The sequence below is a fragment of the Rhinolophus sinicus genome, chromosome 16 (assembly GCF_057876585.1).
Source record: "Rhinolophus sinicus isolate RSI-liver-muscle chromosome 16, RSI-T2T, whole genome shotgun sequence".
Taxonomy (NCBI): Eukaryota; Metazoa; Chordata; class Mammalia; order Chiroptera; family Rhinolophidae; genus Rhinolophus; species Rhinolophus sinicus.
The window spans coordinates 17,602,722-17,615,703 of NC_142516.1; the positions used below are offsets into that span (position 1 = coordinate 17,602,722).

Sequence of the window (12,982 nt, forward strand, 5' to 3'; positions counted from 1 at the left end):
TAAGCCCAGATCTATCGAATATATCAGTAAGCACACTAGACATAGCATAGTAAATACTCCCATTAAAAAGAGAGAGACTGAAAAATTTTTTTAAATCCCATATGCCCATAGACAGGCACCTTAAAGATAAGGATACATATAAGTTGAAACTAAAAGTATGAACAAAGATATACTATGTGATCACTAATCGAAAAAAAAGATCATATATCAGACAAAGTAGATTTTAAGACAAAAATCTAGTAAAGAGAGACGTTTCATAAATATAAAAAGAGTCAACTTATCAAGAAGATTTAACAATTCTAAATTTGTATGCATGTAATAACAGAGCAAAACTTGTCAGAAATGAATTAAAATATGTTCACACAAAATCTTGGACACAATTATTCACAGCATACTCATAACAACTAAAAAGTAGAAACAACCCAACTGACGAATAAAATGTGGTAAACAAAAGGTGGTATAGCCAAGCGATGGAATATTATTCAGTCATCAAAAAGGAATAAAGTACTGATACATGTTACAACATGGGTGAAACTTGAAAACATTATGTTATGTGGAAAAAAGCCAGACACAGAAGGCTACATACTACACGATTCCATTTATATGAAATGTCCAGAATGATAAAATTCAGAGATAGAAAAGCAGATTAGTGGTTGTCAGGGGCTGGGGGGGAGCAATGGGGAGTGACTGCTAATGCACACGGTAGTGGGGGAAGGGGTGACGAAAACATTCTAGAATTAAACAGTGGTGATGGCCGTGCAATCTTATGAACATACTAAAAAATTCTGAATTGTACACTTTAAAATGGTGAGTTTTATGGTATGTTAATTATATCACAATTTTTTTAAACTATGGAATTAAAAGGAAATTTGTTAGAACTAAAAGGAGAAACAAAATCTACACTCACAGTCGGAGATTTTTCTAGCTTGGTCACAGATAGAACCAACCAACCCAAATCAGTAAGTACAGATTTGCACAACCCAAGGTAAAAGCTTGCACTAACACTCAGGTAGAAAACAGCAGGCAGCAGCTGCAAAAGAAAAACCATCACTAACGGGGCCCTCACCTCAATTAAGCCACCTGTTATCACACACCCCTTAATAGACGAGAAAATAGAGGAATAAAACGACCAAAGAGGGGGAGCATCTGGCCCAAAGTGACCAGCTTGCTCTTAACCTCCCTGCTATACTGTCCCCCGGTACTGAGTTTCAGAGAGACTTGACTAGAATCATAATTCACACAAATATACCCGATGGTGCTGGAACGACCAAGGTCTGACGCAGACTGAATAAACATTAACTGTTAATGACTTACTAAACAAAAATACACATGGGCATCTACAGTATACAAGTCAAAGTAAGAGGTTTTTTTATTTTTTTTAAATAGCAACAATTTATTGAAATCTTACTCAAAATTGCAAGCACTTTACATTTTTGATATCCTTTAATCTTCACAATAACCTGCCAGGTAGGTTCTCTTATTCCCATTCCACAATGGGGAGTGAGACCTAAGGATGGGAAGGACGCTCGCTGCTCCTGAGAGGCAAAACTAGGGTTTGAATCAATGTGACTAGAATCCCAGTTCTGAGCTACTTCCTCCCTTTGCTCCCCCTTCACGACACTGCACCACCTTCACCACTGCTATGGCTGGCAGTAACACAGAGCCTTAAAACTTACGGTGCTTACTGGTTCATTTGTGGAATCCGGTCTGCACAGCAACCCTGTGAAGCAGGCAAGACCAAGATCACAGAATTTTCTAAATGAGAAAGCTGAGGTGCAAATGCAAAGAACATGTACCACGTGGGCAAAGCTGAATGCCCCTCCCAGCAAGTGAGACCATCAGAAACTGAAGAGAGGAAAGGCAGGAAAGAATACAGCAAGGGTTGCATTCTTTAACTAAGCCCTAAAATGGAAAAACTGCTGTTTTGTCATTAACACACACATTTTTATTCTCGGTTATTATACTTACAGTTTTATGTTTGGATGATAACTATGGGCTCCTACTGATCACATTCACAGCCCTTATTTCCTCTGTGGCAGGTGACAAAGACAGTAACTACCTTCACGAATAATTCTCGTTGCCAAGCTGCCCTCAGAGTTGGCAAAAGAGAAATGCCGAAAACAGCCATTTCCAAGGGCTGGCCTACACACGGTTTTTCTTCTCTGGCCCAGAGAAAGTGATAGACTCATCTCTTACGCAGCAAGTCAGCCACATTATTACACTTCACGTTCACCAGATCCGTTTATAAAGGAGTAAACTGACACTCAGAAAGGTTGCGTGATTTAGCCAAGGTCACGCTGCTAGGAAGGAGCAGATCTGGGATGAGAATCCAGCTCTCCTGCTACTAGGCCAGTGTTCTGTCCAAAGAAGCATCAGGTCTGGGCCATTTCAGTCGTGTGGGGCTACAGAACCTTTCTACATATAAAGACATAACAGACAGACAGGCCAACGGAGTAAAAAAACCTAAAAATTCCCAGAATTTTGGCTTTGGAAAAGCCATTCAGAACCACCCAATCTACCCTTTATATAGATGGGATAAACTGAGGACCAGCGAAAAGTTACACAGCTAGATGTGGCAGTTCAGGGCCAGAAGCCAGGTCTGTGCCAATCTCATCATTCAGCTACTATGGAGAAGACAAAGCAATTAATCCACAGGATTCTTTTCTTCCTTAGCAGGACCAGGTCATGCACAAAAGTATCAAATACAGTCTCTGCCCTTGAGGAGCTTATAGTCTACCTAGAAAAACAGGCATGTGCACGGGAAAACAGAATCAATACCAAAACATCAGTAAAGGTAGCAGCTACATCAAGAATTTAAAGGAGGCAGAGAGGAGCAGAGCTGGCTATGTTGAAAAGCTTCTTGAAGGAGGGATAAGGAAAGCTGGGCTTTGAAGCATGCATAGGAGTCCAACAGATAGAAAAAAATAGGTATGTCAGTCCAGGAAATAGTTTCAACTTATGAAGGAGTTTCAACTTATGGGAGATGAAGTCAAAATTGCAAATGAAGCCCAGATCTTGGGGACTGGGGAGCCTTCAAATGCTAGGAAAATTTTTGATTTGGGCCTATGGAATAATGGGTCCTCAAACTTATTCAGGAGCAGAGAACCTGAAAGCCTCTGAGCTCTTCACTGGAACTCCACAAGTGACAGATGATGCTACATTCCAGGACAGAGTTAGTGTCAGGAATCAGGCCTATTGCTCTATATCTGTAGTATAAAACCACAACCACAACCACCAGCACACAGACCTTTGAACAAAATAAGTCCTCAAATCAGACAGGATGGGTCTTTTCCAAATAGTCCTGTGAATAGTTAGTTACGTGCCATTTGCTTCTTCCCTCTGTCTCCTCTGTCTCCTGGAAGCCTATGTACTAGCAGACAACAGCACAGGTGCACTGTTTTTCATCAAGTATAGGACAAGAAAAACTTAAAAGGGGAGAACATTCAGGGAATTTACTTCTTTTCTTCAGATCAGGAAGAGGCAGTCATAATTTTAGAGGCCCAGGGCAATGCCACAAAGAGCCTCCGTTTCCCCATCTGACTTGAAGGGCCTGGAGATGGGAGCATCATCTGGGACCAAACTATGGGTACGTTTGACCCAGTCGGTCATCTTCACATTTTCTGGGCTGTCCGGACAATGAAAGGAACGCGAGCGTGGCCCTTCCATGCAGGTTCTCAGCAGCATGGAGAGTAGTTTGGAGTGCAACCGGCTCGGCAACCACCCGCTTCTGAAAAGGCCTGAGGTCAGCATGGGATGTCGACAGGCCATTTTTGTGCAGGGTCCTGGAGTGAGCACGACACCCTGTTGCTGACACGACTGACACCCTTCAGATGCTTCTCTCACCTAGGGCTCGCCGTCAGCCATCTTGGACTCCTGAGGCCTCCTTGACTTCTCACCTTCAGTCTTGGAGGAAGATGAGTACCTTCGTCCCTAGGTCACCTGGCCAGGAATGGGCAGCACCCTGTGCCCAGGATGTGGGCTTCTATGAGCTGGCAGGGGCATGGAACCCTTGGAGAGTCTGTGTGTCGTGTCCCCACTACGTGAGGGAGCTGGGAGGTCACCAGGAGCCGGATGTAGTAGCCACCAAACACTGCCAGCAGCTGCTGGGCCATTTCCTAGAAGAGGCACAAAAGCAGAATGAGGGCCACAGAGATGCAGCTAATCCACGAGGGGAAGCCAGACCGTCCTCATGCCCAGGGACCAGCAGTAATGCTCACAGGGAAACATCCAGCCAGGCCCTCCCCTGGGGCCCTTGGAAGATGTCTGGTCTAGAACCCCAGCTCTGCAACTGACTCTGTGGGGATCCTGGAGCCTGTTTCCTCATTTCTGCGGTGGGTAACCAAACTGCTGATAGGTGATAATAATACGCACAAAAAAGCTATGGAGCCTCAAAGTACTGGAGAAATTAGCATTGACTTATACCAGCCAGTCACACACACACACTTTTTCCAGTTTCCAGTGTCTGTGAGACTGTAAAGTGCACGAGGTCAAGGTAATACACTTGAAGAAAATCACCAGAGAATGGGGGCGGGTGGAGGAATAGCCCCATGGTGACAGGATGCTTCAATTCATACACGGTACCTGCTGGTTTCTTTAGACAAGTGCTCCTACTACACTAAGAGTTTGCTTATAAAAACTGGATTTATCACAAAAAGAAAAATGCTGTATGATTCCACTTACACGAGGAACCTGGAGCAAAAAATTCACAGAGAAAGAAAGTAGAATGGTGATTCCCAGGGGCTGGGAAAGGGGGAGTTCGTGTTTAAAAGGTATAGAGTTTCAAGATGAGATGAAAAAGTTCTGGAGATGGAAGGTGGTGACGGTTGCACAACAATGTGAAAAACTTAATGCCACTGAATCGTACACTTAAAAATGTTAAGGTGGTAAAATTGTACCTTACGTGTACTTCACTATAATGAAAAACATTAAACAGTAAAAAAGAATAAAATAAAGAATTTTAAAAATTGGATTTAACGCGTGTTCTTATGAACACATTTGGTCTCTAAGGTCTGTCCACTGGTCTGGCAGTTGGAATTCCATAGAAAATGCTTCAATTCCTTACCCGTGGCACTGAAGGCCTTTCATGATACATACTATGTCCAGTCTGAATGTAATAAAATAAAGTGTGGGTCACAGCAGGCTATTTATGATGGTAGAGTTAGTGATTAAGAATAGCCTTTCAAATCAAAAAGCCCAGTGGAAATTTCAGCTCAGCCACCTTGTGACGGACCCAGAGCAAGTCACTGCACCTTGCTAGGCCCATTTCTTCATCAGTAAAAGAGGGGAAATCCTAGTTCTCTACCTGGTTAGGCTGGGGTGAGGAGTAAAGGAACTAACGGATAAAAAGCCTTGTACCTAGTGCTCAATAAATGTCATCACTATCATTACCGTGATCATTATTCAAAACAGCAAAAAGTCCACCTCGCTCTGTCGGATCAGTGTTATCCTTTGTGCTAGAAAATACTGAAAATTCTTCAAATAGCCTGTCACTCACTAACTCAGATTGGTCTTCTTGCCCATTTACCCTAAAGTCAATAATGTAAGAAGCAAAGAACTAGGCCGGCCCAGTGGCTCAGGCGGTTAGAGCTCCATGCTCCTAACTCCGAACGCTGCCAGTTCGATTCCCACATGGGCCAGTGGGGTCTCAACCACAAGGCTGCCAGTTCAATTCCTCGACTCCCACAAGGGATAGTGGGCAGCGCCCCCTGCAACTAAAATTGAACACAGCATCTTGAACTTGAACTGAGCTGCTGCTGAGCTCCCAGATGGCTCAGTTGGTTGGAGCGTGTCCTGTGAACCACAAGGTTGCCAATTCGACTCCCGCAAGGGATGGTGGTCTGTGCCCCCTGCAACTAGCAACGGCAACTGAACCTGGAGCTGAGCTGCGCCCTCCACAACTAAGACTGAACGGACAACAACTTGAAGCTGAACAGCACCCTCCACAACTAAGATTGAAAGGACAACAACTTGACTTAAAAAAAAAAAAAAAAATGTCCTGGAAGTACACACTGTTCCCCAATAAAGTCCTGTTCCCCTTCCCCAAAAAAATCTTTAAAAAAAAAAAAAAGAAGCAAAGAACTGTGGCGAGAAAATTGACCTGCTTAGAATTAGTAGCCTGGCTTCTGTCCTTGGCTTTGCCACATTCTCCACTGCTCTGTGCCCTTGGGCAAGTAGTGGACTTCTTCAGAGGCTTATTTCATCCATCAGAGAAGAACAAAATAATCTCTGCCTCAGAAAGCATGCTAAAGAATTTTATGCACGATAAAAAGTTGTTAAAATGTAAGAGGCCATAACTGTTTCACCATCTTTCACAGGCACTGGTTTCCTACTGAAATATAACAATATGGCCCATGCTGAGACTTGGGCACTGGCTATATTTTCCTTAAGTTATAAGGGCAGCTACTTTAAAAACATGTGTGCACACACTGGGATTTGATATTCATGACAGGAAATTGTATAACCACTGGTTTGAATGAATTTGAAAAATAATTTAAAAGACCCATCATATTTAATAGGCTGTTTCCCATAAACCCAGACATGCTTGCCGCAATAAAGTACGTGACCTTATCAATCTGTTCTGCTCTTCAGAAAAAGTCAAGTGAAGACATTAATATTTATCATTTTCTCTTATAGTAGTCCTATCTGCAGGCCCCCCACTCCCCAGCAGTGCAAAAGAGAAAGTCTGGGCTGGTTTGGACCTTTAATCCCCAAATCTGTTGGCCGAAAAGAAAATGCAAGTGCTCTTCAGCACACCATGCCTGAGGTCCCCCCTCACTGCATGTCTCCCAGACAGTAGGTCTGTCCTCAAGGCGAGAAGACGGTAGCACAAGCTGCAAACTCTATCGTCAGATTTCGGGTCAAACCCCACGGACAGCTTAGGTGGCAGGACCCAAAAGAACTCTGGAGGAACTGCACTTCAAAAGAGATGCACGTAAGATTTAAATATCCAATTGCAATTTAAGTAGATAGGTGGGTAGATGATACATTGATTGATAAATAGATTTAAAAAATGATCTAAATATTCATCTACATGTTCATGGTTAGGTAGGCTATGATCTAGCAACACACACCTATACATCTAGTGGAACTACCAAAAAGAATATCCAAGATATTAAAAAAGGGGAAATAACCCAGGAAGTAGAAAATGACTCCTCTGAACTATTTTTAAAAGTGCTGGGATAAGGAGAAAAAATATTGCAAACTAGTAGGCTAGAAGATTTGTATGGTCTCCACCAACTCAGTAAAGCCATGTTCCGTGGAACTGACAACTTGAGGCCCCACACAGACTCGACACAAACATCCCGTGAGAGAAGGTGGCCCTGTCTGGCCCAGGTGCCCGTTACCTCCGGCTCAGCGTCAGGAACGAGCTGGTGAAGCTCAGTCTGCATGAGTGGTCTCTCTGTGGGATGAGGACTGCTGGGCAGGAGAGGGGCTTCCTCCAGCAGGTTCTCAGGCCCCTCCGCCGTTGTCGTGGGGCTCACCCCAGTCTCCATGACAACACAGAGCTGGCTCAATCTGCTTCTCAGCAAGGACTACAAAGGAAAAAGAGAGGGGGTTCGGGTAGTGTCCTAAGTTGCGTAGCGTACAGGACGCCAAGTCTTGTCCTGAGCTGCAGACACATGGAGGACAGAAGGACCTTCTACAGACTCAGACACTGACCTCGGGAGAATGTGGAACTGAACCACATCAGAAAGATCAGGTAATTCCCTACAAAAGTGCGGTCCGTAATAGCTTTTAAAGCACTTTTCCTTCCATGCTGTCATTTACTCCGCAAAGCAGCCTGAGATACGGTTATCTTTATCTGTACATTGCAGATAAGCATACTGAAGCTCAAAGGTCTTGCCCAAAGCCATACAGGAGCTAATGGGCCCGGATCAAGGCTAAACCACAACTCTGACTTCAGGACTGACTCCAGCACTTCCAGGGCCCGGGAAAAGACTGATCCCAGGGAAGGAGCCCAAGGCTCCAAGACAGGAGAGCTGGGGGGCAAACCGGGCATCGCCAACCAGCTCCGTGACCATCCCAGGGTAGTGACAGGACTTCTCAGAGCCTCAGTTTCCTCATCTGTGGAATCAGAGCAAGAGCTCCCTGATCTTCATAAATGGTAGGAAATCATTTTGAACAGTGAACGCTGCCTAAATATGTGGTATTTTCCTCTGCCAGGATCTTTGTTATTATTATTATTATTATAAGTAAATATATACTCACTGTAGAAAATGTGGAAAGTGCAATCAGTTAAAAAGGAGATTAGTTAAAATGCAATTAGCTAGAAAGACTTAATTCCTTAGACAAAACACCCACTGATTGCACGTAAGTGAAGTGTTCTTCCTTCTAAGCAACTTTCCCTAAGACATTTTTCTAACTTTGAGGTAATGCAATCTACACAATTTGGCCTCCTTAGTGTTTTGTTTGTTTTTTCACTTAAAGTATCTTCTTACCTCCTGGTTAGCCTTCATTTCTTGAACATGATCAGACAAAAACTGCACACAGTTCTCCAGGTCAAAGTAGACAAACCAGAGCTGGGGAGAGAAGAAGCCATGACCACTGAGGCTCAAATCTAGCCTGACCTTGAACTCTCTGTCCCTGGAACCTTCTTCCACCTCCTGCCTCCTCGCTGGAGGCCCACCCTTCTGAGGACCACTAGATTTATCCTGGCCTCTGGCGGAAGCATGCCATTCTCTTCTCTCCCAGCGTCCCCATACATGAAGAAGTAAGTCTGCTTTGTACGGCGGGTGGAAAAATGGCTTTGTGTGCAAACCCTGTTCAAAATGGCTGCAGCCCCATCACCCACGAGTCACTAAGCATCTGACAGACTCCAAATCATCCTGGACATCATGTATCCATCCGGGGATACCATCTTCATTTTCAGGGGCCAGGGGCCCTTCTGTCTGGAATCCAACATACAAAGGAGTGAAAAAACCCTCAGCGCTGTCACCCCTACGGCCCATGGACCAGGTCAGAGGTAATCAACTCGGATACTCTGGGGACAGAGGGGTTAGAAGTCCTTACCTCACTGTTACCTCCCCTTCCTCCACAACCTCAACCGTCCCCAGAAGCCCAGATTACACCTAGCCAGGCCGAAATCCTCCATGTTCACACATTACATCATCTTGTCAGGTCCATACCCGCCACACGTCACAACCCAAACTCTGCAAGAAACTGGGAGCCCCGTCTCACACCTCCATCCACTGACGTCCCCTGGATCCTAGAACTCCAGTGACTGACCCGTGAGATCCAAGGGCACATCCCTCTTGCAAACTAGTCTCTCCTGCTGTCGCATCGACAGAGGAACATTTTAAAAATGAATTTCTTTTCTACTTTTTATCATGAAAATTTCCAAACATATACAAAAGTAGAGCAAATAAAGTCATTAACTTCCAGGTACCCATCATCTTCTTTCAATGGTTATCACTTCATGGCGACTCTTGTTTCATCTCTACCCCCATCTATTATTCAACCCAGACACCTCCAGCCCCCACCCCACACCATCCCCAATTATTTTTTTTTAAATCCAGATATCGTATCACCTCATCCCAAGATACTACTTTGAAACCAAAAGAACCCAATTATTTTAAAAGACGTGTCCTTTCACGAGTCATCCATCCATCCATGCCGTCAACTAATACTTGCCAAGTCACCCCTATGTGTCAATCCAGAAAGAGGCTTCAGAGACAAGTTCAGATTCAGAGGCTGAAAGGACTCCCAGATTCAAGGAGCTCCCAGTGTCCGATGTCACACTTGAATGGCCAGAAATCTCGTGATGCCTTTAAGTTCACCCCCTGGTGCCACACAAGACACCCTTACGCCCTACACCACTTCAGGTGTGCTAGGCTCCAAAAACACGGATCTGCACTTGTCTGTTCTCTGCTGCAGCCTCAGTACCTAGAACAGTGCCTGGCGCACACTAGGCTCTCAGGAAATGTCTATAGGATGAACAGGTCCTGTGCACAAAGAGCTTCTTCCCAGGTCCCAGCCACACACCCACCTCTGGGCTCCCACAGTGCAAGGAGCAACGACTGGTGAGAGGGCAGATGTGGTACAGAGATTTAGCAATATCACTTGGGGAGCCCCGCCACCATCAGGAGACCTGGGGCTCATCTAGCCCCAGCTGTGTCCCACATTGTGTGACCTTGGACTAGTCACTTAAGATCTCCCCACTGTCCTGAGGGCAAAGAAAACAACCAAGCCATGCAGACAATGCCTTCCGGGTCTGACCTGCCTCTCCAGGGCCCTTACATGGGTCCCTCAGTACTTGGCACACAGGATGCCCCATCTGTTTGCTGAATAGATGCTGAATGAGGAGTGAAGCTTGGATGGTCTCTGAGCAACCGTTCCAGCCCCGTGAGTTTGTAGGCTGGTTACCAGTCAGAGGGGAGCCTCTAGGAAGGAACATTAGAGCAGGGAGGAAGAGAAGGGCTGCTGATACCATCTCATTAGCAGACTCTGGGCGACACTGTGAGACTGGGAGAACAGGGGCCACCTCTCCCCACCAGCCCAGCTACAAATGGGCCCTCGAGGAGAGGTCACTCTGAGACGCGGTACCTGAATCACGCTCTGGCAGCCTTCCACCGTGTCTGTCACTCCCAACAGTACCCGGTGTCTCTGGAGGGCTCCGTTGGCAGCTGCCAGCCTTAGGTCTGTGTTGGTGTTGGCCTGTAAGACAAACACCAGCCCTGTGACCAGACCTCCACGCTGCCAGGGAGCTCTTGGGCTCAGACAAAAGCCACGCACTACCCCACCCCTTGATACCTTGGGACAACCGTTTTCTTCAAGACATATCCATTTCCTCCCCTATAAAGGGAGACTGTGAAGTTGTGAGGACAATCAATTCAGTAGTGTCAGACAGCCCTGGGACGAAGCCCAGCTCTACTACTTCCCGGCTGTGTGGCCCTGGACACGTTCTGTCCTTTCCCCGAGTCTTGCTTTCTTTAGTTGTAGAATAAATATAAAGAGTGTTCCTGCCTCCTAGGAATGTGGTGAGATTTAATTGAGACTGTGCGTGAGAAGCACTTAACCCAGGCCCTGGGACAGTCAGGTGCCGTAAGTACCTGTGGGAGGAGGGAGGTAGAGGGTTGACAGATGGGTTTGAGCACTTGCTGTGTAAGTAAAGCACCTACTCTGTCTATAAGGCATCTCCTTTCCATAGCGCCTACCACAGTGCCTGGTCCTCAGAAGGAGCCTCTGGGACTCTGTCTCCTTCTTTTCCCACCCAAACCCATGATGCTGTGGATTTAGTTGATAAAGTAGATGCTCAGCAAGTCAGAGAGAAGAGAGAGGAAGGGTGTTGGGACCCAAAGTGCTGATTTAGGGAAGAGACCCTCCGGCCCCACCCCCACCCCCACCCCTGCCCCAAGGATTTTGAGATGCAATTAGAAGGCAGCCCAGTCAAAGACAATGGTTCCCAAAAGATAGGACCGCTGCAAGGAGCTTTTGAAAATATGAGAAGGCCCTTTTGGTTGTCACAGGGATGGGGTGGAAAAAGCTGGCACTTAGGGAGAAGGACCAGGGATGCTAAATGTACTCTCATGTACCTTCCACTGAAGGCCATGTCCCCCAAGAGACAATCCCACGTGCAGAAGAACGGTCACCCAGCTTACCTGCACTCCAGTGCCCCACTGGGTGAGGATGCATGTGAAAAATCTCCTTAGAATTACCTGACTGGCTAACCTAACTCCATTTTACATATAAACCTAAAGTGTTTTTTTTAAAAATGGGTTTAAAATATACTGAATTTCCCAGGATTGCCACTACTATGACAATCGAGGGATGATTTCGTTTTGCCTAGAATGTCCATAAGGGTAGTTCACCCTTTCAGAAACCGGTATTACCAAGAGTTCAAATCCCAACTCCATCCCTCACTACCTATATAACCCTGGGCAAATTACTCACTGTCTCTCTGCCTCCATCTCCTCACCTCCAGGTTGGAGATAATAATACCCCCTTCTAATAAGTGTTATAGTAAGGATGAAATGAGTTCATCCACACAGAACACTTGGAAAAATAAACACTCAATACACATTAGGTAATGATTATCATTACCATGATAATATTGAACTGAAATCATCGTGTTTTCCACTGTATCATGTTGGCCACAAACAAATATTTTTAGGACTATTCCCACATGCCCTGGCAACGTGCTTTACTCTGTAGGGAATACAAGGCAGGGTCTTTCATGCTCTAACAAACCTTCCAATTTTAAGAAAGGCTATTAATGCCCCAAACAAGGGGAAAACAAGGCAGTGTGTGCAAAATGGTGAGGCTCTCAAAGATGCTATGTAATGCAGGTAGGACATTAACAGTAACAAGGGTCAGGAAGGGCAATCTGCATGGTCCTGAGTGACAAGGCATCCAAGGAGGAAGAAATCCTTGAGCTGAAGCAAGACCTAAGGAAGCTGTGTGACCACAGATTGGTTACTTAACCTCTCTGAGCTTCAGTTTTCCCACTGGCCAACAGTCAATTATTGTAACAGTTAATAATTATTGAGCATTTACTTTATACCAGGCACGATTGTAAGTACTTTGCATGTATTAAGTCATTTAACTCTCCAAACAATGCTATGGGGAACTATAATTATTATCCCATTTTACAGATGAGGAAACTGCGACCCTGAGAGGTTAAGCAATAACTTACCCCGGGGTTGCAAAGCTAGCAAATGACAGAAGTATCTTGCCTCCTTATCAGGTTGTTGGGCATAGATAGCAGGCTCCAAACACAAAGCATATAGTAGGTGCTCATTAAACGATAGTCATTTACTAGGAAGGAAAGGACCCTGGAGAGGTTTCCTGAATAAGCAAACAGTGATGACAAAAGTGCCACTGTGTACATGGGACTCCATGCTGCACCTATGGGTAAAGACATAGGTCTTGTTCATCTCTGTGCCCTGTGCCTGGCACATTGTCTGGCACTTGCAGGGGCTTCATAAATACCAGCTGAACAAGGAAGGGAGGGAGGAAAGGCGGCAGACAGCCACAGCAGGCATTC

At 45.4% G+C, this 12,982-nt stretch overlaps 1 protein-coding gene across 7 annotated transcripts in view; it reads right to left on the bottom strand.

Annotated features, from left to right (window-relative positions):
• Positions 1-1,345: 1,345 nt before the first annotated feature.
• Positions 1,346-12,982, bottom strand: part of TMEM268 (transmembrane protein 268) — a 32,438-nt gene continuing 20,801 nt past the window's right edge. For all 7 annotated transcript variants that reach the window (XM_074330918.2, XM_074330919.2, XM_074330916.2 and 4 more), the window contains 4 exons: positions 10,543-10,653; positions 8,439-8,519; positions 7,344-7,532; positions 1,346-4,115 (listed from right to left, as the gene is read on the bottom strand). In XM_074330918.2, the coding sequence (XP_074187019.2) occupies positions 3,936-4,115; positions 7,344-7,532; positions 8,439-8,519; positions 10,543-10,653 (561 nt within the window). In that variant the 3' untranslated portion in view covers positions 1,346-3,935. The remainder of the gene's footprint in view (positions 4,116-7,343; positions 7,533-8,438; positions 8,520-10,542; positions 10,654-12,982) is intronic.